Source organism: Trichosurus vulpecula, chromosome 2, assembly GCF_011100635.1.
Source record: "Trichosurus vulpecula isolate mTriVul1 chromosome 2, mTriVul1.pri, whole genome shotgun sequence".
Taxonomy (NCBI): Eukaryota; Metazoa; Chordata; class Mammalia; order Diprotodontia; family Phalangeridae; genus Trichosurus; species Trichosurus vulpecula.
This window is the reverse complement of record NC_050574.1, coordinates 155,475,377-155,499,852: the sequence shown is the minus strand read 5'-3', so window position 1 is coordinate 155,499,852 and position 24,476 is coordinate 155,475,377. Positions and strand designations below refer to the sequence as shown.

At 37.3% G+C, this 24,476-nt stretch overlaps 1 protein-coding gene across 1 annotated transcript in view; it reads right to left on the bottom strand.

Moving 5' to 3' along the window:
- CWC15 (CWC15 spliceosome associated protein homolog) overlaps window positions 1–22,348 on the bottom strand; it is a 38,335-nt gene extending 15,987 nt beyond the window's left edge. Inside the window, exons 1-5 of the mRNA XM_036747385.1 lie at window positions 22,119–22,348; window positions 20,487–20,625; window positions 14,214–14,326; window positions 10,728–10,816; window positions 9,336–9,449 (exon numbers count right to left, since the gene is read on the bottom strand). Of these exons, the coding sequence (XP_036603280.1) occupies window positions 9,336–9,449; window positions 10,728–10,816; window positions 14,214–14,326; window positions 20,487–20,617 (447 nt within the window). The 5' untranslated portion in view covers window positions 20,618–20,625; window positions 22,119–22,348. The remainder of the gene's footprint in view (window positions 1–9,335; window positions 9,450–10,727; window positions 10,817–14,213; window positions 14,327–20,486; window positions 20,626–22,118) is intronic.
- Between the last annotated feature and the right edge of the window lie 2,128 nt (window positions 22,349–24,476).

The following is a 24,476-nucleotide window of genomic DNA, read 5'->3' as shown; positions in this document are numbered from 1 at the left end:
TATTTCCTTTTTTCTTTTTTGTAATCTTACTCAATTTAGTGGAATAGGACCACCCAGGACTTGACAATTTTTTGCATCTAGTATTTTACTAGACTGCAATGCAAATCAATCTGACTTGAAAAATGCATACTTCAAATCCGCAAACCTATCAAGCTTGATAACATTTTCAGAGATTTGTTATGCATTTGTAAACACATTGCAGACACTGTGGTTAGGAATTATAACAATTACACAGCTCTATCTGTTCTTATAATATACAGTGCATGTTCTCTTGGAAAAACAAATCATGGTGTAGTAAAGATAATGATCACGTGAGGATGTAAGAATAGATCACATCATGAAAGTATGATAAAAAGTTTTTATATGGCATATATGGCAAATGGGCATTCTAAATAATGTTAATGTGGAGGCTGGGTTGTTGAAGCAATCTGCTATCCTGAATATATCTTCACCTAGTCTTCAGCTGCTCATCCCTAGCTATAACTGTGGATATGGTTTTTGTTGTTTTAGTCATGTCCGACTCTCTATGACTCCATTTGGGGGTTTTCTTGGCAGAGACACTGGAGTGGTTTGCCATTTCTTTCTCCAGCTCATTTCACAGATGAGGAACTGAGGCCAAAAAAGTTAAGCAAGTTGCCCAGGATCACACAACTATTAAGTTTTTGAGGCAAGATCTGAACTCAGGAAGATGAGTCTTCGTGACTTCAGGCCCAGCCGTCTATCCACTGGCTGGTTATTTATCCTCTCTAGACCTCGGCATCTTCATTTATGAAACATGGGGGTTGGATGAGATGTTCTCTCAATCTTTCAACTGTAAAACCTATAACCCTATGTCTCTTGGTCTACAATTAAAATCATTTTAGTTGGGGAAAAAATCCCTTCTACTATTTCATCTCCTTCATTTTTCATCACTTTTTTTCTTCCCTTCTTTGTTCCCAATTCTGTTTTGCAGAACTCCAGAGTATAAGAACTGCTCAAGATCCTTAATCTAAAAAATTTTTTTTAAGCAAATGCACTTCAGTGGAGCTGGACAAAAAAATTTCTAAGGTCCTTTCTGGCTCTAGAATTCTGTAATTCTCTTACTTGGTCTGAGAACAAAATGTCTAGGAGAAAATAATCAGATGGCAACTTCAACTGCCCTCTGCTGGCTGTACTAATAAATGAGAAAATTCAGATTTAACATTATTTTTAACAATTAAAAATTTCTAAAGTATTTTTTCATTTAATTCAAGATTTAAAGTTAACTGTATTTTTTTAAAATGGCAAAAGTTTAATAACTAGTTTAACAACTAATAACTAGTTATAATAGCTCAACAATTAAATAGCAAAGTTTAGTAGCTTAACGTAAACACAGTACTATAAATGAATGCTGTACTTTTAAGATATTTTATAAGACTATCAAATCCAGAAGCTACTCATACCTGGCTCTAAGAGCATAACTTTTTTAAAAAATTAAATACACATGATAGAAATGAAAACAGGTATGTGAAAAGTTAGTGAAGTTACAAGTTTATAAATTAAGAACAGAAACAATCTTTCCATTCTCATCTTCCATCACTCCCATCCTGAACTTTCCACTCCAGCAACAAAGTTTATAGTTTGGGTTTTATACAGCGAGTCTATACACCCCCACCATCATACATGTAATGATGGTGATGATGATGATGGTAGTAGTATTAAGCAGTGCTTTAAGGTTTACAAAGCACTTTACAAATATCTCACTTTATCCTCAAAACAACCTTGGGGAGTTATATGCTGTTATAATCCCCATTTTACAGATGAGGAACCGGAGGCAGAGGTCAAGTGACTGGCACAGAGTGACATAGCTAAGTAAGTGTTAGAGGCCAGACTTGAACTCAGTGTGTGTTTAGAAATACTCCCCTCAGCCACCCCTACCATGCCCTCCTGGATCTCTATACTAGTTCTGAATGCTATCATCCTTCAAAGCCAAACTGAAGCCCCACCTCTGCTGGGAAACTTTTCTTGATCATGAGGGACCAAGGTATATACTTGCTTATTTGAATGCCTATAGTATTTGTTAATATCAAATTTACTTATAGTGTACCTTAGTTATGTTGTTAATCTTCAATCTTTTAACTTCTGCTAAAGAGACCTTGAAAACGGGGTACATATATATTCGTTTTTCTTTCTATTTCCCATAGGAGCTAAGCATGCTAACTTGTACACAGTGCTTACTCAAGTGCTTACTGACTAAAAATATCCCTAATACATAAGATTTCAAAAAAGTCGTCTAACTTCATAAACATAAACTCTTGCTCTCCTGCTATATTTGAAGTTTTTAAGAAAAGTGATCTCAATGAAAAAGAATCTAAATAATCTAATTTTTAAAGTAATAAAAGAATCATGGAATATCAAAGTTAGAAGGAACTAGGCCATTCATCCTAATCTATATATAATAATGTTAATAAAGCATATTAATAATATATATTGTGTAAATATGTGTATATGTTTGTGTATATGTATAAAATGTTTATTAACTGACTATATGTGAACAACAGTAGCATCTTCAGCAGACCAGACAAGTAACTTGATCTTCACGTGAAGACCCCAAGTACTGCCAGTAAACTCTCCTTCCACTCAACCAAATCCATGGTCTTGGCCACATATCTCCATCTCTTCCACTAGGACAATGTGAGAGACTTTGTCAAATGCTTTGTAGAAACCTAGGTAAATAATTTCTATAGCATTCTCCTCATCTATCAGTATAATAGTGAATAACTCTATTAAAAAAAGAAAAGGAAATGAAGTGAATTTGGCATAGCCTGAGCTTGAAGAAGATATGTTTTGGGATCACCACTTCCTTTTCCAACTGTTTGATAACAATCCATTTAATACATGCATTCTAGAATTTTGCAAGCAATTCAAGATTGTGGCATATTGCAGTCCACATTCTCTTCTCTATTTGAAAAAAAAAAAAGTCAGTACATCTACTCTTTCCCCAGAATGTTTCAGAAAGAGCTGACAACAGCTCAGTAACCACATGGGCCAGTTCTTTCAATAACCTGTTGACAAACTCTTAGCACAGCTAGGCAGTCTCTTATTTCCTTACTTATCTTGCGTTTTAACTCCCTATTGACCATTCTTGTTCTATCTTTTCAGGTTAAAATTCATTCTTCTTGCAGAGAAACTAGAAGTAAAGCCAACAGCTGGACATGTCTTTTTTTTTTTCATCTTTTCATGTACCCTCCGTACCTCTAACTGTCTCCTAACCCTCGTTCTTGGCTCTTCTTTCTTTCTCTATTACAAACCACATGCTGAAGTTGTCAGTGTCCCCAAAGGTTTCTCCTATTTTCACTAAATCAACAAGTTCTTCCTTGTTGCTAAGAATTAGGTCCAAGATAGTAGTTCCACTCATTATTTCCTTCACCTTTACAAGGATGAAATTATAATTACAGGAAGTCAAGAAATTATTAGCTTCTTTGTTTCTGGCAGAGTCCCAACAGATATTTAGATAAAATTGTCCACCATCTTGGCTCAATGTTATGTTTACGGTCACTTTCAAAAGTTCATCAATTTTCCTGTCAAGGTAGTCAATGAAGGCCAATGAAGAAAAGAGCCAAATCTCTACCCCTCCTACCTGGTTTCTGGATTACATTAATGTATATATTAAGAAAAAAAAATCATCTTTTTAAAAATGGATTTTTATTGTTATCTTTTGTTTTTACATTGCCTAGATTTTGTCCTACCCCCAAGAAGAGATCCCTTATAACAATTTAAAGAGGAAGTTGAAGAAAAATTCAGCAAAACAGATTAATACACTGAAAACAACTGACATATGCAATGCTGCACATTCCTGGGAATCCCATCCCTACCTCTTACAAAGGAACAGGGTGAGATGTCTTCTCACATTTCTGATTTAGGGCCAAATTTGTGCTTTATAATTTCATGACACTCATTTTTTATTGTCTTATGTTTATTGTTTTTTTCATTTATATTTCTGTGGTCACTGGGTATGTTTCCTGGCTCTATTCATTTAACATCAGTTTATGTCTTTCCTTGCTCTTTGTATTCATATTTTTCATTTCTTACAACACAATATTTCCATTGCAATCAAGCACCCAAGTATATTTAGCCATTCCCCAATCAATGTGCATCTCCTTTCTTTTCGGTTCTCTGCCACCAAAAAAAAAAATTCTGCTATAAATATTTTAGTATATATGGAGCCTTCCTTTTTAATGAATGTCCTCCTTGCAATATATGCCTGGCAGTGGAATTCTCTAGACCAGTTATATTTTAACCACTTTATCTACATAATTTCAAACTGCTCTCCAGAATGATTACACTAATTCACAACTCCACCAACAATGCATTAGCATATCTGCCCTTCCACAACTTCTCCTGCACTGAATCCTCATCTTTGGTTATATTTGCCAAATTACTGGGTGTGAAGTGGAACCTTAGGGTTGTTTTGATTTGCGTTATTCTTATTCTTATTGATTTGGAGCATTCTTTCCTAAGGTTTTTAATGGTTTAAAATTCTTCTAAGAACTGTTTATTCATTTCCATTGACCACTTATCTACTGGGGAATAGCTTTTGGTCTTATGTATTTGTTAGCTGTTTACTTATTTTGGATACCAAACCTGTATACAAGAAATCTGACACAAAGATTTTTCCCCTGTAAATCCCTTCCCTTATTTGAGATTCACTAATTTTGTGTGTGCAAAAAATTCCCAATTTCATGTAATCAAAATTATCTATTTCATGTTTTGCAATTTCCTCTACTCCTTGTTTAGTTAAAAATTGATTTCCTAGTCATGTAAAAAGTACATGATTTACTTTTCTTCTAATGGCATGATCTTTAATATTCAGGCAATACATCCAATTTGAATTTATTGTGGCGTATGGTATACCATACTAAATCTAGTTTTCCCAACAGTAATTATCAAATAGAGCATTCTTTGCTGGGTAATTTGTGTTTCTAGGTTTGTCGAATACTGAGTTACTAAATTTATTATTACTCATTTTCCCCTGCCTGTTCCACTGATCTACTTTTCTATTTTTTAACTAGTTAACAGATGGTTTGATGACTGCCGCTTTATTATGGTTTAGTGTGGAAGTTCTATTCCTCCTTGATTCCTTCCCTGTTTCATTCTTTCCCTTGATGTTGTGCATCTTTTATTCCTCCAAATGAATTTTATTATTATTAAAGTGTCCCTTTGGTAGTTTGACAGGCACAGCCAATGACATTCCTTTATTTTATGCCCCAGAAAGCCAAATCACATTCTCAGATACCAACTTCTTAATCAGCCATCACTTTCCAAATCTGCCTCTCTCTTCTAGAGTCCTTGCCTTTATTTGGCACTACTAACGAAAGTACCTACCACCTGTGTGTGCTCCTTGAGGGCTTTACTTTTGTACCAAGAATTTCAGAATCCTTACAATGCTTTCTAGATTCTTTCTCACACTATTATTTGTTCTCATGTGAATAATTGGATTTAGTCATAAGATTTGAAAAGTCTTATGAGGTTCTATCATGTCCATACACACACATACCCCACCCCTTGGAAAGAGAGCAGACCTCTCTGCTGACAAGGTTGGTTCCACAATATCTACCTCAGTATCACTAAGCAGAGTCAGCAATCACATTACTTATCTTTTATTCCTTTGACCCTTACCTTTACCAGATGATCACTCTACTAAAGGTACTTACCAGTAATGAAAATACACTATTGTCCCTTGGACTCAATCACCTGATTTTTTCCCTAAAGGGATTAGTTGTCCCCTCACTGAAAAGAGCCTCACATCTATTTCTCAGCTCCAAGTGTTGCTGTCCTTCCTTTTCTCCTCTATGGCACATTCTATCCTACAACCTCCTGATACTGGCAAAGATACACTATTATTTCTTCAAGTCCTTTTCCTTCTTTGTCTAAACTTTGGAGCTCTTCTTCCATTTTTTTTTCAAGGCATACTTAATTCTCTCTGACAACGTGGGAAGTGAAGAGTTGTTCCTCGAGTGCCCTTTATGTTTTCTTCTAGTAACAACTGCCTAGCAGGAACACAAATACTGAACACTTGGTTTAGGTCAGCACAAAATTCTCTGCCTACTTGCTGGTAGAAAAATCCTCAGTTCTTATGGCCAATTCCTTTGTCAAACTGCTATGGCATAAAAAAAAAAAATTCCAATCATTCTTTGAACAACTCAGTAAGTGAAACATCACTGAGTTTTTCCTATGCTTTCTTCCTGGCTTACAAAAAATTTTCTCATTTCAAGTTGGGAAAACAATAGAATTATATCACTAAGAGACTGATTCTGTCTTTATACTAAGATCAAAGGAAACCAATCTCCATTAGTCAAAACATTTTTTGTAATGACATTTACAGCAAGACTACTGTTATGAATTTGTTATAAATATGCCTGTGATGTTTAAAGTTCTCTAATAAAATGTGCTACTCTATGATGTACCAATCAACTAAAACCTAGTGAATGTTTACTTTATTTACAAAAACGTGATTCTGATAACATGTATTAAATTATAAACTCAACGTTAACAGAATTAACAGTTTCAAAAGTATCCCAAGTACTTTTGATATTTCAAAGAAAGTATACACACACACATACACACACTCAAGCATTGAATTCGCATTTAAGAACCCTTTTTTATCCAAATGGACAGTACTTTTGGTCAAACTTTTAGAAAAATTTCTTAATACAGTTGCTTAAGTCTCTTTTTTAAAGCAGCATACCTTAGTAATCAAGGATCTCAAATTGTAGTCTAAAGATGCTTGAAGTCCACAAGAATCTTCCAGAAGATCTAATTCTCTTACAACATTAATAGCAATGTACATAACTGTTTGTTATGAATGAAAGTTTATTATGATATTCCTTATTGGAGGCTCAACAAAAGCAATGTCCTATTCTTATTCATTCTGGTAAAGGGTTTTTGGTGGACAGTGGGAAATCAGTTTGATAATCTTTGTTGCAGAAACAAAAAAGTCTGGGAACTACTATAGTACTAAATATAGTTACTTATAGTTACAGCAGTGCCTGAAATATTCAATTCCAAGTTCACCCAGACTGGCAGTAAACTCTATAGCAGTTTAATGAAAAGAATCCTCTTTATAACAAATTCCCAGCCAACTTATCACTAGAGGGAAAACATTCAACATTTTCATATTCCAGCACCACGTACCTTCCTCAAGCGCCAAAAGACCACAGAAAAAATATTTGCAAATACTGTGAAAAAGCCCTTATCATTCCTCTCCTAGACTACATAAGAGCCTCTTACATAGTCTCCCTGCTTCTATTCTTTTCTCTCTCCCAACTTTTCACCCACACATTGCCAAAATCATCTATGTAACTTTCACTCATTGGCAAAAAAACTTCAGTGGTTCCCTGTTGCCTCTTAAATAAATATAGTATCTTCAGTATAGCTTTTAAGACCCTGTAAAGTGTCCCCAACCTGATTTTATATTATTCCCCTTTATGAAACCTATTTCCAGTGAAGCTGGATCTTGAGCTATTTCCAAAACTTGACATTCTATCTTCTGCCTTCATTAACCTGTAGAATCCATCCCTCCCCCTCATGTCTAGAATGTTCACCCTCCTCATTTCTGCATCTCAGAATTATCTTCTTTCAAGGATCATCTCATCTCATCTCATCTCAGAAGCCACCTAATCTCTGAAGTGCTGGCCCTAATTCTCTACTCATCTCTACTTGTTAATGTTCTCTTATGAAATGCTGGCTGTAACAATAATACAAAAGAAAGAAATTAAAGGTGTAAAGAGAGAGATTTACTGATATGACGATAGAGATCATCAAAGATACTACACTTAGAGAAAATGAATAGCTCCAGCAAAGTTTCAGGTTACAAAATAAACGCTTAAAAAATCAACTATATTTCTATATGATAATAACAACAAAATCTAAGAAGAAATAATAGAAAGGAACATCCTATTCCAAATAACTACAAAGGGCATAAAGTATCTGAGGATCAGCCTACCAAAGCACACAAAAGACTTGTATAGATTCAATTACAAAGAGCTTTTAAAGAATACTTAAATAGCTGAAAGAACTGCTCGTAGTTGGGTCATGCCATTATAATAAAAATGACATTACCACAGTTGGTTTGTACTTTTAATGCTATGCCAAACTGTCAAAGGGATAGTTTCAAGAACCTGATGAAATGATGACAAAGTTTATTTGGAATATCAAGGGCAATGATGAAGGGAGGTAGGAGGAGAGGAAAAGAGTACTTCCATGCCTGAAGCTCTGTTATGGAGCAGTAGTCAACAAAACCAGCTGGTACTGGTTGAGAAGTGGAGAGGGGGATCAATGGAGCAGACCAATGGAAGAATCAAGAGTAGGCCTGTACAACCTGCAGCCACAAAATACATAGAGGATGTTTTCCTCTACTTTCTTCATGGGCTGCCCAAAATCCTTTGGCATGCTGTAAGTGGTCCACTGGCTGCAGGTTGTGAAGGCCTGATCAACAGCAATGTTCATTAAAGTAGAGGGCTTTAGGAGTGAACTCTGTTTGATGAAGACTGCTGGGAAAACTGGAAGGCAGACTGACAGCAACTGGACTTAAAGGAACACCCTATACCATTTTCTACATACATTCAAAATTAATACAAGACCTTGGTATTGAGTATCATACTATAAGGGAAACGAGGGAGAAGCAGATCATAAATCTCACAGTTACCAGGAAGAGATATATTCTTAAGTAAATAAAGGATAGAGACAATTACAAAAGATAAAATAGGTAACTTTGACTGAAACTGAAAAGCTTCTGCACAAATTAATACACCTAGGCTTAAGAAGAGAAGCAGTCAAATGGGGAAAAATCTTTGTATCAAATTTCCCTGAGAGTGTTTGGTATCCAAGATGATAAATAAATGTATACGTAAAACCAAAAGCCATTTTCTAATGGATAAGTAGTCAAAGGGCATGAACAAAGAGTTCTCAAATGAAAAAATGCACTGTTAACAACCACATGAAAGAATGTAAATTCCTTATGGACAGGGACTACATTTGACTTTGTTTCCCAAGGGTGAAACATAATCCCTTATATAGAGTAAGCACTTTAATAAATGTGTGAACTGTTTAATTGAATAGGTATCCTAACAACTGTCAAGAATCATAGGAACTCTATACTGAGATGGTCCTTTTAATAAGGTCAGCATTAGACTAGCAAGAACTTTTTAAATATTACCACAGGGACTTATGATGTGAAACTAACCAGATTTACAGTCAACAGCTGCTCTAATCCATAATCATAGCAGAGAGTAGAATTCCTAAAATATATAAAGATGTGGTAGTGCTTAAATCAGCAGTAGTTGTGATTCCTTGTAACCAGAGGGAGAAATCTGTACCTTCCGGGCTTGTTCTTCAGCTCTTTCCTTTTTTATTTTTTCTAGTTCTGCCAGTAAAGCTGCGGTATCATCATCATCACTTTCTTCCTCAAAATCTTCATCTTCATCATCTTCCTAAAAAGAATAGATATAACTTAAGAAAATAGGAATGAAAAATAGAACAAGGGTTTGCTCCACCCCCCCATATCTGCTATTCATCACATCTATTAGGATAGTCTTAATTTTAGTAGATAGAGAAGATACACAGACTCAATGTGAGCATTAAGACACACCCTCAGGATTACTGAGGAGATTCTCAAAATATTAACGATAATAATGACAGCAAGTCTAACATTAGGAAAAAAAACAGTAATTTCTTACATGGCAAAAGGCACCAAACAATTGAAGACATTCTTAGCCCAACTACAATTCTGTTTAAAAAATAAAGTCAGAAAAATAAGATAGGCAAGACCCAAACAAAATGAGAATGAATAAGACCAAGAAGAGCCAAAGTAATTTTAAGTAGCTCAAATAGCCCTAAGCTAGGAATTATATAGGCCAGTAATCAAAAGCCAAAAAACGGCTGCTGAATTCTCAGAAGCAAGGCAAGAGAGTTTGTGATTTCAAACAAACAATCTTTAAAACACTTGAGTAAAATTGTTCCATATGCTTTTAATCATTGTTGGTAACTCAATCTTAGTTAACTTGAGTGAATGCTGAAATATACTCTCTATTCCAGGGTATCCTTAAGAGACCACCCAGAAGACTTTTCTCCTATGTCCTGTGGACAACTATTTAACCCATAAAACAAATTAATTGTAATATTGTGTGCGTGTGCAGCATTAGATTCCAATTTATTTTTTAATGTATTCAAGGTCAAATTAAAACAACAACCAAAAACCTTAGGCTTAGCTTCCCAGAAGACTATCAAGTACTTCTATAATCATTATCCAAGACACTAGACAGAGTATTCCATAGATCCCAAGTTTAACTTGAGAAGTCTGAAAGAGTGAGGTTTGCAGTGAAGCATGCTTAGATTGTGGAACTGTCTTTTTTGTTTCATCAGGGATCATGACTGCTAACCTTCAAATTTTGTTTATGTATAGACTAACTTGAAGAAAGGTTATTTGAAACTGAATTTTTCTCCTGTTGCCTCTTAGGAAGGAAAGTTATCATTAAAAAAAAATAAATTATAATCTTTAAAGGTTCTTTTAGTTCCAAGACTCAAAGAACAGTTTTCATTTCAAAATGTCCTAAACAGTTGGTAATGATTTAAGGGCTAGTGTTTGAAAAGCAAGAAATAAAAATATGTGCATATTCTTTTCAGGCAAATGAATAGAAATAAATATTCCTAGAAAATGTAGGACTAGAAACTCTTCTGAACACCAAAAGGAAGTCAAAGAGAATACACACATCTGTTAGGGGATCATCTGCATCAAGGTTGGCCGCAGGAATCTGATCCAATCGAGGTTTCTTAGACACAGAAGATGAGGTTGTGTGCTCTGGGGGAAGAAAATCACAAAGATTACTGAAACAAGAATGGAAAGAACCAGCTCATTCTGTTCTAACTAAAAGCTAAAACAAGTTAGTCAATTTGATGACTTCCAGAGATCCTATGCTCTGGATACAAGCTGCCTACACAAGCCATTCTTTCAAAAGATATTTATTAAGTCCTTATTATTTTCAGTTAATGACACTACACACTGGAGGAGATATCAAAATAAGACAGTCCCACCTATCAAGAGTTCACAATTTAGGAGGGATGATAAAATATAAATACATAAGAAAAGTACAAAATACAGATCAATATTCTATGAAGACAGTGATCACTACCTGATTGGGGGGGGGAGGAAGAGGTAGGGAAGGAGAGAGGAAAGTAGGAGGTCAGGAAGATGATTAGGTACTTTTAGGCTCAAAGATACCTCTATTTTGGTAAATAATCTTGGCAACAAAACCAATGAGATAAAGTGAATGTCATGACTGTTACTTCCAAAGAACTGCCAACATATAATAGTTATAGATAGTAATGCTCCCCCTCCCCCTACTCCCTGCTCCTATAGGCTCCCAGCAACCCTTATCAACTGTTAAAATGATGGTTGCAAGGAATCCCCAGATTCTATTAAGATCAAAGACTTAGGAGATACCTGTAAAAGTCATCTACTCCAATGTTCTTTACTAAAAGAAATTTGTCCTTACAATGAAGATAAAAAGTGGGGTTCACTTTCTATTCTCCCACCACATCTCCCATACAAGTCTCAAAGTAAGTTACAATAAACAAACTAGTCAGAATAAAAATGAAATTTAACTTATAAGGCTTCAGAAAATTAAGATAACACTTAGTGTTAATGAACTATGACAATTCCTGACTACCTTATATAAGACAATTGAACCGTTAAATCTAATAGCTTTTTCACAGGCCTCATCCTCTCTCTCCCTGCAGTTTTTGACACTTAACCACTCCTTTTTAAAATCTGTTACATTTTTTGAGCTCCAAGTTGTCTCCCTCCCTCCTCTGCATTAGAGAAGGCCAACATTTGATACAGATATATATATATATATATATATATATATATATATATATATATATATATGCAGAACCATATGATACACACTTTCATACAGCAGTTCATTCTCTGGAAATGGATGGCATTTTCCTTTCTAAGTCCTCCATTGTTGATTTGAACGGTCATATTACTCAAAGCAGCTGAGTCACTCAAAACACAAAGCTGTTACCACATACAACGTCCTCTTGGTTTTGCTAGTTCCACTCTGCATTATTTTGTACAACTCTTTGTGTTTTTTCTTAAACCAACCTACTCATCTTATCTTACATCACAGTAGTATTCCATCATAATCACATATACCACAATTTATTCAGCCATTCCCCAACTGATGGGGTATCTCCTCAATTTCCAATTCTTTGCCACCACAAAGAAAGCTGCTATAAAAGTTTTAGGGCACATAGGTTCTTTTCCTTTTTCCCTGATCACTTTGGGAAACAAAGCTAATAATGGTATTGCTGAGTCAAAGGGTTTAAACGGTTTTATAACTCCCAAAGTGGATGGATCAGTTTACCATTCCACCAACAGTGTATTAGTGTTCCAATTTTTCCACATCCCCTCCGGCATGTCATTTTGCCCTTCTATCATTTTTAGCCAATCTGATAGGTTGAGATGGTACCTCAGAGTTGTTTTAATTTGCCCTTCTCTAATAGTTTTTTCATAGTCCTCATCCTCCCTCTCTGCAGTTTTTGACATTTAACCACTCCTTTCTGGATACACCCTCCTCCCTTGACTTCAGTAGTATTACTCTTTCTCCGCCTACCTGTTGAACCACTCCTCACCTCCTTTGCTGGTTCATTATCCATCTCCCACTCCTTAAACACGGATGTCCCTTTATCTTGGGCCCTCTTTTCACTTTATGCTCTCATTTGGCTTATCTGCTCCCATGGATTCAATAATCATTCTGAAATACACAACTTCCAAATCTCTATGCCGAGCCCTAATTTTGTTCCCAAACTTGAGTCCCACATTACCAACTGCCTGCTGGATACAGATCTCTACTTTAAGTTCTATTCAAAACTAAAATTCTACATGTTTAAAATTGAACTCATCATCTTCCCTCTAACCCCAGCCTACTCCTCCCCCAACACTTTCCCTTTTTTGTTGAGAGTACTATCCTCCTAAGCTTGTAACCATCCCACTCCTGAAGCCCCATGTCCGACTGACAATAACATCCTTTCAATTCTACCTCCAAAAACACTGCTATCATTCAATCTCTCCTCTCCACGCACACAGCCACCAGCTTAAGTCATGTCATTATCTCCTCTCCTCTAGACTATTTTTTAAAGCCCCCAAAATTCTTTTTCTACTTCTAGTTTCTCTCCAATCTATCCTCAACCCAGCTGCCTAGGTCATCATCCTAGGGCACAAATCTGAACAGGGCTATGTTCAAACACATTCAACGGTTTGCTCTTGCCTTAGCCTGGCATTTACAGGCCTCCAAAGTCTGGCTCCAATCTACTTTTCTAGTGTTATTTCACATTATTCCCATTCGTGCGCTCTATGTGCCCACCATAGGGCATTACTAGCTATTCAGTCGGTCAGGCCATAAACATTTATTAAGCACCTATTTTGTGCCATGCACTGTGCTAAGCACTGAGGATACAAACAGAGGCAAGATAGCCCCTGTCCTCAAGGAGCTTACAATATAATGGAAAATTACCTCATCCGATCCTCAAAACAACCCAGAAAAGTAGGCACTATTATATCCCCATTTTACAACTGAAGAAACTGAGGAAGACAGGGGTTAAGTGACTGGACAAGGTCAGATAAGTACTAAGCGTCTGAGGCCATATCTGAACCTAGGTCTTCCTGACTTCAGGCCCAACATTCTGGTATTCACTGTGCCACATACACTCTAGCATTCACTGTGCCACTGAGCTCCTTCTAGTCCTCAATTCATTGTTCCATCTCCTGCTTCTGAATTTGCTCAGCTGCATCACCCATGCCTAGTATGCTGTCTCTCTACACTGCCACCTTTCAAAGCCTTCAAGGTTCAGCTCAGGTGCCAGCTCAACAGGGAAGCCTTCCCAGTCATTAGTGTTTTCCGGGCTTCTTCAAATCACCTTGAATTTATTCCAGTACAGACTGCATTCCCCAGCAGAATAGGTAATCTTTAAGGGGAGGGACATTTTTGCCATTCTTTCTTATCCTAATTACCTAGCACTGTGCCTTACACATAGTAGGCTCTGAATGAATGTTTGCCAAATTACCTGACACACTCAGATATGTCAAGGTTGTTGAAGTGACTTGACTAAAAATGCTTCATGCCATGTGATTTTTTTAAACAGACAAATATCTTATAATAGTTTATAAATATCCAAAATAATTCAGGTACCTCTAGTAGGACGATCTCTGTTTTTTTCTCTTGCAGCAACTCTCTCTCTCTCTTCTAGTTCTCGCCTAAAATCACGGTTGCGAACCTCTTCAGGAGCATCCTGAGTAGTTTGTCTAACACAGAAATAAAATGAAAACATGAAGACTTAAAAAAAAAAGTTAGAGCTTGCTTACAAACCAACCAGTGAAACAGTTCTGAATCTAAGACAACTTGAGAAGAATGTCTCATTTGATAATGCATAGGCCGCAGGCTTTTTCCCTGATAAAGAGTCACCGAATAAAATAAAGATATGGACTGAAATGAACAGAATCAGAACAATTTATACAATAACTGCAATACTGTTGCATTGGTAACTAAGGTGGGACTTTCTTACTGTTTTAGAAGGATAAATTAATTAAGTCTCTTTGATTGAGCCTTACTAGGTGCTAAACCTCAGGCCCTAACTCTTAATTACTAAGTGCTAAGCCTACGTGGGCATGAAGCCCTCAGGGGCCTAAGACCAGAGCCAATAGTAGGAGCCTAAGTTCTGGTTGCTCAGATGACTTTTCATGATGTCCAAAGACTGAGATTGCAAACCCCTTAACATTGCTTTCCTTAGTAAAGCAGATCAAAGGAATCTGTGCTTGCAGCATTCTTGTTGTTGGGCCTGTATTGTCTTTCACCCCCACAACAGCTGCTAGCCGAATTGTTGCAACAATTGTAAAGAAAAACACTTTGAAAGACTTAAGAAATCTGATCAATGCAATGACCAATCACTGTTGGGGAGGATCAATGATGAAGTAAGCTGTCTACAACCTAAGGGAGAGTTAGACAATTCAGGGAAAAACTGAGATACTAATTTCTGGACGTGTCCAACGCATGGATTTGTTTTGCTTGACCATGCTAATTTGTTATAAAGTAGGATTTTTTGTTTTTTAGATTGTGAGGGAAAAGGGGATGAAGGTCACTGTAGCATTTTTTTTAAATACACAAGAGGTTCAGAATGAGACAGATAAACAGATTTAAAATGAATACATTGAATTTATTCTATTCTTTTTAAACTACAATCTTTACATAATAGATTGTGGCTTTGTTTAAAATCTTTTCTATGTATACGGAAATGCTCAACACACAGATTAAACTGGAAGGAGGAAAAAACCAAACTATACCAGCTAATATTTTTACAGAAACCTATTTTCATTGGAAATAAACAAAAAACTGGAATTGGATTCCTCTACCCCAGAACCCAATATAGTAATTAGGATGTCAAGAAGAGTACCTCAACTTGACCAAATATATACAGAAGAAACAGAGGCAAAATAATTTCAAAGGTACTCAGGGACTAATGATATAGTTTAAGATCTCAAAGAGGAAAGATTAAAAAAACAGGAAAGATCATAAGCAATATTATTTCCTCTGTGAAAAGACATTAGCAACTCCTGACTACGATGCTTAATTTTTCATGTCTGTAAAATCTTTTCGAGAATGGTTTATTCATTAAGTTTATTTCTGATGCAATATGAAATGGTTTAAGTACTACTGAAAGGGAATATTTGTAGATTCCTTTCTACAGCAGATCACAGCCACACAACTAAGAGATGTTGAGACCCTAAAAACTGTTATGTTGTTTCTTGATTACAAAAAGAGTGTTTGACTCTGTAGAACAAAATATAGCCTTAAAGGTTTTCCTCCCATAAAATGTCTCCCACAAACAAGATCATATAAAATTAAATCATGATCATTTCATTCATCGAAATGATTGGCAAAGCATTAAAAAAAAGGGGAGACATAATGCTCACCAAAGATGTTTGCCAGTGTCATGGAAGATGCCCTGCATAAAGTCCAAATGGAAAAATGATTCCCTATTGATAGAGGGATTCTTCACAAGTTTCTGCCTGCAGATGACAACGTGCTGTTGCAACAAGGTCTCCTTAATGAGATTAGAGTTACTCAAAAGAAATCAGTTTAACCAAGCACACTAGGAAAAATAAAGGTAGATGAGTAAAGTGTGTGGCCCAGACCACCCTATATTATTCCATTCTTCTTGGTCAATGGAAAAATATCCACAGTTGGACAGGCAACCAATTAACTAAATCCCTCAGTTTCTTGAACAATGACACGTGCCTCAAACTGAATAAGAGTGGAAAGAGCTCTGTACTTGGGAGTCGGGAAAGGCTTGGATCCAAATTCTACCTCCAACTATTTATTGGCTGTGTGACTATAACATTCAATTCATTTAACACTTATGAAGCTATTTCCTTATCTGTGATACATGAATAAATAGTACTTGTAGTATAGGATCTTAGGGATGTTGTAAGGCACAAATGAAAATGTATAGCAATATTAAAATGCCATGAAAATGTCAATTATTAGCTCTGTAGGATCTTGACCCTAGAAGTACCTTAGAGATCATCTAGGAGACTCCTTTATTTTACAGACGAGGAAATTAAGAACCAAAGAAGAGAGTGAAGTTAACGTCCAAGGTACTAAAAAAGGAAGACCTGAAATTAAAACCAGGTGCTCCAATTCCAAATCTAGCATTCTATCTACTACACCGTAGAGTGGGCTGGATCACACCTGGGAAACTTCATAGCACTTTCACTATGATCCCAAGCTGCTTATTCTGTCAAAATCCTTTGCTTTTAAAGTCAATATTCTCTCAGTGATGATAAGACTGCAAATTACAGAACACCAAATCTTTGAAGAATGATTATTGACAGCAACCCAAAGGGCAATGGAAAAATGTATCAACAGGCTGCACCACTTTAGTGAAAAATATTTCAGCTTCAGATGTGGCATTAAAACATCACCAAGAACATATGATCAGAAAAGTGGGCAATTATGAAATGAGAGCAAGGAATACTGGATAGACAGCACATTGGTAAACACAAATTATTAAAAGAAGCAGAGAAAGTCCTCTAGCACATTGGTTAGTTGTTCTTTGGTCAATATGTAACATAAGACAATAAGACAGAGTAAGAATTGCACAGGATAAGGTATGCCTGGGATGCAATCTGCACTAGGGAAAAGAGTATCCCACGCTGAGGAAATCACAAATTTAATGAAACATTGAAGTATGAAATAGATGTCCATATCTGAAGAAGGAAAGAGGAAGAAAGCAAGTTTTATGCTCTTTTTGGTACAATTCATCCTTCTAATTTGTCAGTTATTCTATTCACTTAGTTGCCTTTTTCTGGCATATCTGTCTTCGTAAAGACTACTTGCTACATGGAGAACTTCATTTTAAAAAGTTTCAAGCATAATGAGTCTGAAAGAATTTCTGTATTAAAGTTATTACACATATGACAGAAATATCTGATATGATATTCTATGCTGATGTTTCATCTAGGATTTATTCAAATATTTCAAAATCTAAGCTATAAAAGTAAACTTAAAAAGTATGGTATATTCTTATCCCCTGTGCTACTTAAGGATGCATTTCTTGACACTTCTCCATACACTTGTAGTCAAATACTGCATTTCTTCAAAGTGGCATCAGACTGACAATATTTTGCAACCAACTATATAGAAAGTGTTGTGGCAGGAACAAAGGCTTATGAAAGCATTTGAAAATTATACTCAAAGAGCAAAGAAAGTTCAAACAGGACTATGTAAAAATTTTTATATAAATGAAAACCACTTAAGCACAAACAACTACACATGTACAGTATTAAAGAATATAGTAGTTAATGGTTGAAGATAAACAGAATTGAGTCCAGAAGAACCTCATAAAGTGATTAAAGTCTTGAAAAGAGTTTTTAAAGTGGATAAGCATGTGAAATAAGAGAGTAAGTAGATGGGCAAAAGAATTTTCAAGGAAGACAATGGTGCGTGCAATAGCATTGTGTTGTAGTGTGTAAGAAGGCTACCCTTACATTCATAAAAACCTGGATTTGTCATCTGACACTTAAGTCTGTGACTATGGACAAGTCACTTAATCTCTCTTGAGCCTATTTCCTCACGTGGGTTAATAATGCCACGTTTCTCACAGGGCCATTGTGAGACTTAAATGAAATATCTGTAAAGGACTTTGCAAAAATTAAAGTTGTATACAAATGTAAGCTATCATTACTGACATTTCATTCTCATTTTTTTCAACAGCTTTAAGATAGATAAATCATTATTCTATTATTCTTTTATATTTAATGTTCTATGTATTATTGCACAGGTAAATAAAATAACTGCTCTTTATAGTTAAATAAAAATATCTGAAAGTAAATTTAGCATCTATAAGCTCAATGAAAGCATCCTTTGGTACAATTCTAATAGCAAATAGGACAATGGGCACAGTATATTAATTCACATTTCCACATATATATTCTGCCTTCTCTCAGTATTCTGAAAGCCTTTCATTCCATGTAGTTTATAGATCATGAATATTTGGTTTGGTGATGGTTCTTAAAACACTGTTCTTAATTTTCTTTTTATATATCTGTGATAGATTATGTCTAGGTGATTAAGGATAACAGTTTGGTTTGTAACAATGTTCCAATTCTAGTCTAATACACTGGCTAAGTTCTCTCTATTTTGAGGTATTGGTAGTATGGAGATTTAATTTCTGTTAGACCATGAAAGATAATGGCTCCTGGATGTATATAATTCTAGCCATTGTAAGTATACAGTAGGTGCCAAATTTTTACAATTTCAAATATGTTTCATAATTTCTACTGTTTCCTTAATTGATTAAAACTATGGCTGGGCTCCTCAAAGATAATTCTTCTGTAATTTCTGGTGGCATTGACCTGGACTGCTATCATTGATTACTACTATGTCTGAACTCCTTAAAGACAATCCTTCTGTAATTTCTGGTGGCACTGACCTGGACTGCTGTCAAATTCCTCCACTTGCTCAAACAAAACCACAACGAAGTCATCTGTTCAATGTTTCTTTGTCAATATATTGTTGGTTAGGGCAAAATCCATGTAGATGTATCCTATGACATTCATCTGATTCTCTTCTTGGATCTTAGCCATTTCAAACAATCCCATTAGAGGTTATCCTCTTTCAGTTATACTGAACAAAATTAATGGTATTGACTACATTGCCCAGTGAAGTAATGTCTGCTTGTGCTAAAAATATTTCTGTAGATTTTAGACTTGATTATTATGGGCTTTAAGAATGTCTATCAATCCCTGTCCTTCTTGGAGAGGCAGCATGAATCTCTTTCTATAGCTACCTTAAAGTATGTTTCATTAATATTATAGAGGATGTATTAGGATACTTTTCAAATTTGTTATGACCATTTCAAAGTTCCAAAAGTGTACACTAAAACTGGCAATGAGTAGGTATTAATTGCTCTTAATGTATTATTCTCATTCAACTTTAACTTCAGGATTCCAGCAAGTCTCAACATGGTCACATCTGTCTCCTTGATTACTTTTATGTTCAACATATCTTGCTTTGACAAGACAAAAGCATTGTAGGTATCACCTTTATTCTTTAACTTGTGGATTCAAGCTTAAGAGCTTGAATCTAGCTTTCCTTGGCATATGTTAAGAATTTTATACTCATTATATCTAAATGACTATAATTATCTTATTAATCTCCTCTTTTTATGGAGTTTAGATAGTTATGGTTATTTTTTATTGTGGCTTATAGAAAAGGGTAAAGCAAGTAATATGAGATGGGGAGTGAATATATTTGAATGCCTGAAACTCAAATTACAAGCCAGTATATTAGTAAAAGACTCACATCATGGGTAAGGGAGACTCATAAAAGTGCTTAAAGACCCATCACAATACTTCAAGGTCTAAATGCATGTGTGAGGTACTCAGGATACCTAGAGTCTGATTTTTGATAAGGAGTAAAATGATGAAAAAAATATTTTAAGGAAAAAAAATTTTTTTTTAAAGTTATTGCTGCTATTGGTAGGATGGACTAAATGCAAGGAAGCTAATTAAATACACCTGAATCATAGTACACACAATATAAAGTCAGGTCATATTTAGCAGGAAAGAAAAACTGACTCTAAATTAGATGTTAGGGCCATTAAAAATACAATCTCGTGGTACAGAAGAGTTTTATGAGCATTATGTCTGTGTTTTGACAGTAGTAATTGTGTGTGTGTGTGTGTGTGTGTGTGTGTGTGAGACTACAACACTAAAAAAACTCATTACACACTAAAGGATGAAATTTATGTTAATGTTTATATTTTATTGCTAATTCTCTGATAATTGGTAATTGGCATACATAGCAATACTCTATTAACTAGAAGAGTTCATTACATAACCATACAAAATTTCTTCTGCTTTTCATGAAAAAAAATCTAAGGCAAAAAAATGTGCTCATTATTACCTGTATTTAATTTTTGTGTGAGAAGGTAGATCTCTGCTTGAATACTGCTTGGAAAGCTGACTCAAATCACCTTCACCCTTTCCTCTTCCACCTCTTGCAGGTTCAAACGTAGGCCTTGCTGCTGTTGTCATCTTCAATACTTCATTGATATACAGTTATAGTCAGTCATATATACATACTTAAGAAAATAATTAGTTTTAAAAGTAGAGTTAAAATCCCATGCGAAGGAGCTTTCAAAGTTCATTTAACTGAATTTATCACCACTATCCTTTTTTTCAATAACTCTCTTTTTCTAAAGACCGAATAAACATCACCACACCACTTATATTGAGAACACACTCCCCCAAAATAATGACCTACCACAGCAAATTAAAAGTCCTAATAAGATGAGGAAATGACCACTTTTAGGAGTACTGCCTGATTCTCACCAAGCCTTGGCAAGTAGGATTGTGTTTATTATCTTCACCAGATTAAGAGATGGAAAGGACTGGAGAGATCATTTAGGCTGCTCTCCTGAGGAAGAGATAAGGAAAGAGAAGCCTCGTCTCAAGGCCACAATGGGACATCCAGGACCTGAACCCATATCCTCTAATTCCAAAGTCAGTACTCTTACCAAGGAACTGTGAGTGGTTAAAAACAAAATCCACCCACAAAACTATCTTAGGAACCTCAAACTAGCAAGATAAAACTGAAAGAAACAAAGGTATACACATTCACTGCTCTCCAGCTTAAAGGTGGCCAAAAATGTCTGCTCTGTGTTAAACCTGACAGTTTAGGTGAAGAGGCAAAATTCTCATCCTTAATACTCACAACCCTCAATTCAATTTTCTGGAGTAAAGGTCATCATAATATACTTCCTCTCACTGTCTTGCTGTTGTTATTAAAGGTGAGATTCAATGCTAACCACGGGGGGAAGGAGGGTGGAACTCTATTTTCCACCGACTTTCAGGGAGCTGGGGGTTACTTGTTCCTCCACCTCTGTTAGACGCCGGGTTTGCCCGCTATTTACATGACCAGATCCTAGCAATGCGGGCTGCTGTTTGTCCTTCCTTCTGGAAGAGGGCCAGGACATCAGGGAGGTGATGCCATGGCACGCAAGTGAAGTGGACTGAAGTGAGGGAGGACTGTGCAGTCACGCAGCCTCACTTTCTCCTCCGGAGCCCTCTGGGTCCAGTGTCCAGATATGGATCAGGATGCCTAGAGATGGCGCGGGATGCAGGGAGGGACCCTTTTCAAGCTAAGGTCTTTAACAGGTCTTAGTTTTCCAGACGTCAAGAGCACAAAGGAAGATGCCACAGAGCCGGCCCTCAGGGTGCTTACACTCTAATGGGGGGTGAGGCCCGCACGTCCCCAAACAACTAACGCAAAAGAGAGTGCCTTTGCGAAACATCACCAGAAATCCGAGGGGGGAGTGCTCCATGGGTGGTTGGAGCCCCGGGGCCAGGTGACTGAGCCTAATGACAGCACAGGTAGCAGCCCGAGCCCGGGCATTACCTTCACACCCGACCCCGAATTGGCTTGGTTTCTCCCTTCAGCTCCCCTGCCTTTCCCCATCTCCCAGCCCCACTCCTCCCCCAAAACATGACTTTCCCTCCCCGCGAGCCACGGAGAGACGGCTGCGGCGTCACTTACTTCAGGCGAGTTAAGAGTCCCACAGCTCTCTGATATCACGCCAGCACCATTACTCCTCCACCTTCCCACAACTCTCCGCGCCGGGACCCCCGAAGAGCATAGAGTTTGTGAATAACTCCACTCTCTTTTACCGGAAAAGAAAAACAAGAGGGCGGAGAGGCGCTTAACGGAAGGCGTCAAATGACCAAAGCCAACGGCCAATCGTCGGGGAGAAAGGCCGCCGAGGGGGCGGGAATAGAAGCGGAAGTCACTGGAGCATCCGGGCGAGGAAAGCTTGAGCCTGCCCTTTCCGGTCAACCGTAATTCGGCTCTCGAACTTTCATTTATCCAGTGTCTCCTAGGCTCTTTCTGTCTCCCACTCCTCTCCAAAGACTTCCGTCCCTCCACCTCGCCCCAGTTCTCCTCGCCCCTGCACCGCAGGGAGCTAGATGGAAGAAAGCCGTGGCTTGTGGACGGCGCCTCCCTCTTGTGGCCGCCAGGGGTCGACCGTGAGTCCCTTCGCCCGCCCTGAGGGTGACGCGGTTCCACCGGTCTAGGCCCCAGGTTTTCTCCCTGTGGAAATGAACGAGTACGTGGTTGACAAACAAAACAGCTTCACAGAACCTTAGGAGGGGCAGTCGAAGGGGTCCCTGGGGAGATGGAAAGGGAGGTGGGCCGCTCATGTGGCCCTGTGTCTGCATTTGTCACTCGTTGACAACTTAGGAGCTCCCTTGGTATCCCGGCAACGACGAGAAAACTAGAAGTCTCCTGCCCCATGCCTCCAGATCTGCGTTAGGCCCTCCCCCTGTTGAGAATTTAAAATCCGAGGACCAGAACCAGAGTCAGGCAGGATGACAGGGTTTGGAATGGGTTGTGATGATGCCTGAGAAGAGATCTATCCAAGTACCGGGGAGAAAATGCACAGGGGAATACGGGGTGTGTTTAAATGTTTTTTAAGCCCACTTGTCGCTCTTGTAAACACGTTACAGTATAAGACTTTAATTTATAAGGTGTGACAGCTTTTAGCTCGAAGCGGTGATACAATAAAAAGTAATTTTTAAAAATCAGATAAGAGGCAGTGTGGTGCAGAGGTGTCCAACACAGGCCGCATGGGTCTGCCACACTCCCAGGGTTAGATTAATATGTAATTGGGAAATATTCAACAAAGTAAAAATAAAAGAGATAAAATTACATTTTAAAGCTAAGTCGATACATAGCTGCAGGGATCCTTACAGGTAGATTAGTATTACCCTTTTTTTGAATTTGACACCACTGGAGTGGGCCAGAGAGCAGGCCTTGAAATCAGGAAGTCTTGGCTCTGACACATAATAAGGGGCAATTTATTACCCTCTCAATGATGCAGCAGCCCTTAAGAGTTATCAATGAATTGCTAAATTGCAAACCAAATGCAAACGTCTGATTTGCATCACAGAGAGATTTCCCCCAACCAGAGATATGGCTCCCCAATCTGCGGCCTCTAGGCCACATGTGGCCTTCTAGGTCCTTGGGTGTGGCCTTTTGACTGAGTCCAAGTTTTACAGAACAAATCCTTTTAGTTAGGGGATTTGTTCTGTGAAGTTTGGATTCGGTCAAAGGGCCACACTTGAGGACCTAGAAGGCCAAATATGGCCTTGAGGACAGGTTCCCCACCTTGTGAATCCAAATCAAATAATAGCGGTTGGAGATAACCTGGAGCAGTGGAAGAGTTCAGAGATAAAAATAAAGAATTGGGTACAAGTCCTGCCCCTGGCGCATTGGCTCTTGGCACTGGCTTCAAGAGCATTCTCTAGGATGTATGTACTAAGCCAAGAGTTGAAGAGATGGTAATTGTAAAGCACTTAGAGTGCCTGGCACATAGTAAGTGCTATATAAACATTAGCTATCATCATTAAAGTCATATTCTAGCCATGTGACCATGGATGAGTTAGACAACTAACTCTCTAAGTCTGTTCATTAGAAAACAACTGCTTTGGTAGAGGGAGTTTCCTTACCTGAATTCCCTACACAAATTTTGAGGGTATTCCTATAAAATTATGTGTTTGTAATGATCATAATTGTAAAACTGGAAGAGAAGCTTAGAGGCTATCCGACCCCCTCTCTTTTTAGATGGGGAAACTGAGGTATGTCACTGTGTACTCTGTACTCCAAATCTAGTGCTCTTCCCCTAGCACCACACCTGTCCTGCTGTGTGCCTCTCCATTGCCTTTTGATTAATTCTTAATTTTAGTTCTTTGAACTATAGTGTCACAGCCATATGTCATTACCAGAAGAACATTAGTGCTATAAAATATTCTTTCTTCCCCTTGTGATGTTTAAGAAGCTTCAAGAGACAGTTTCTAGGTAATTTAATCATTTTATTAATAAGACCAGAAGGATACT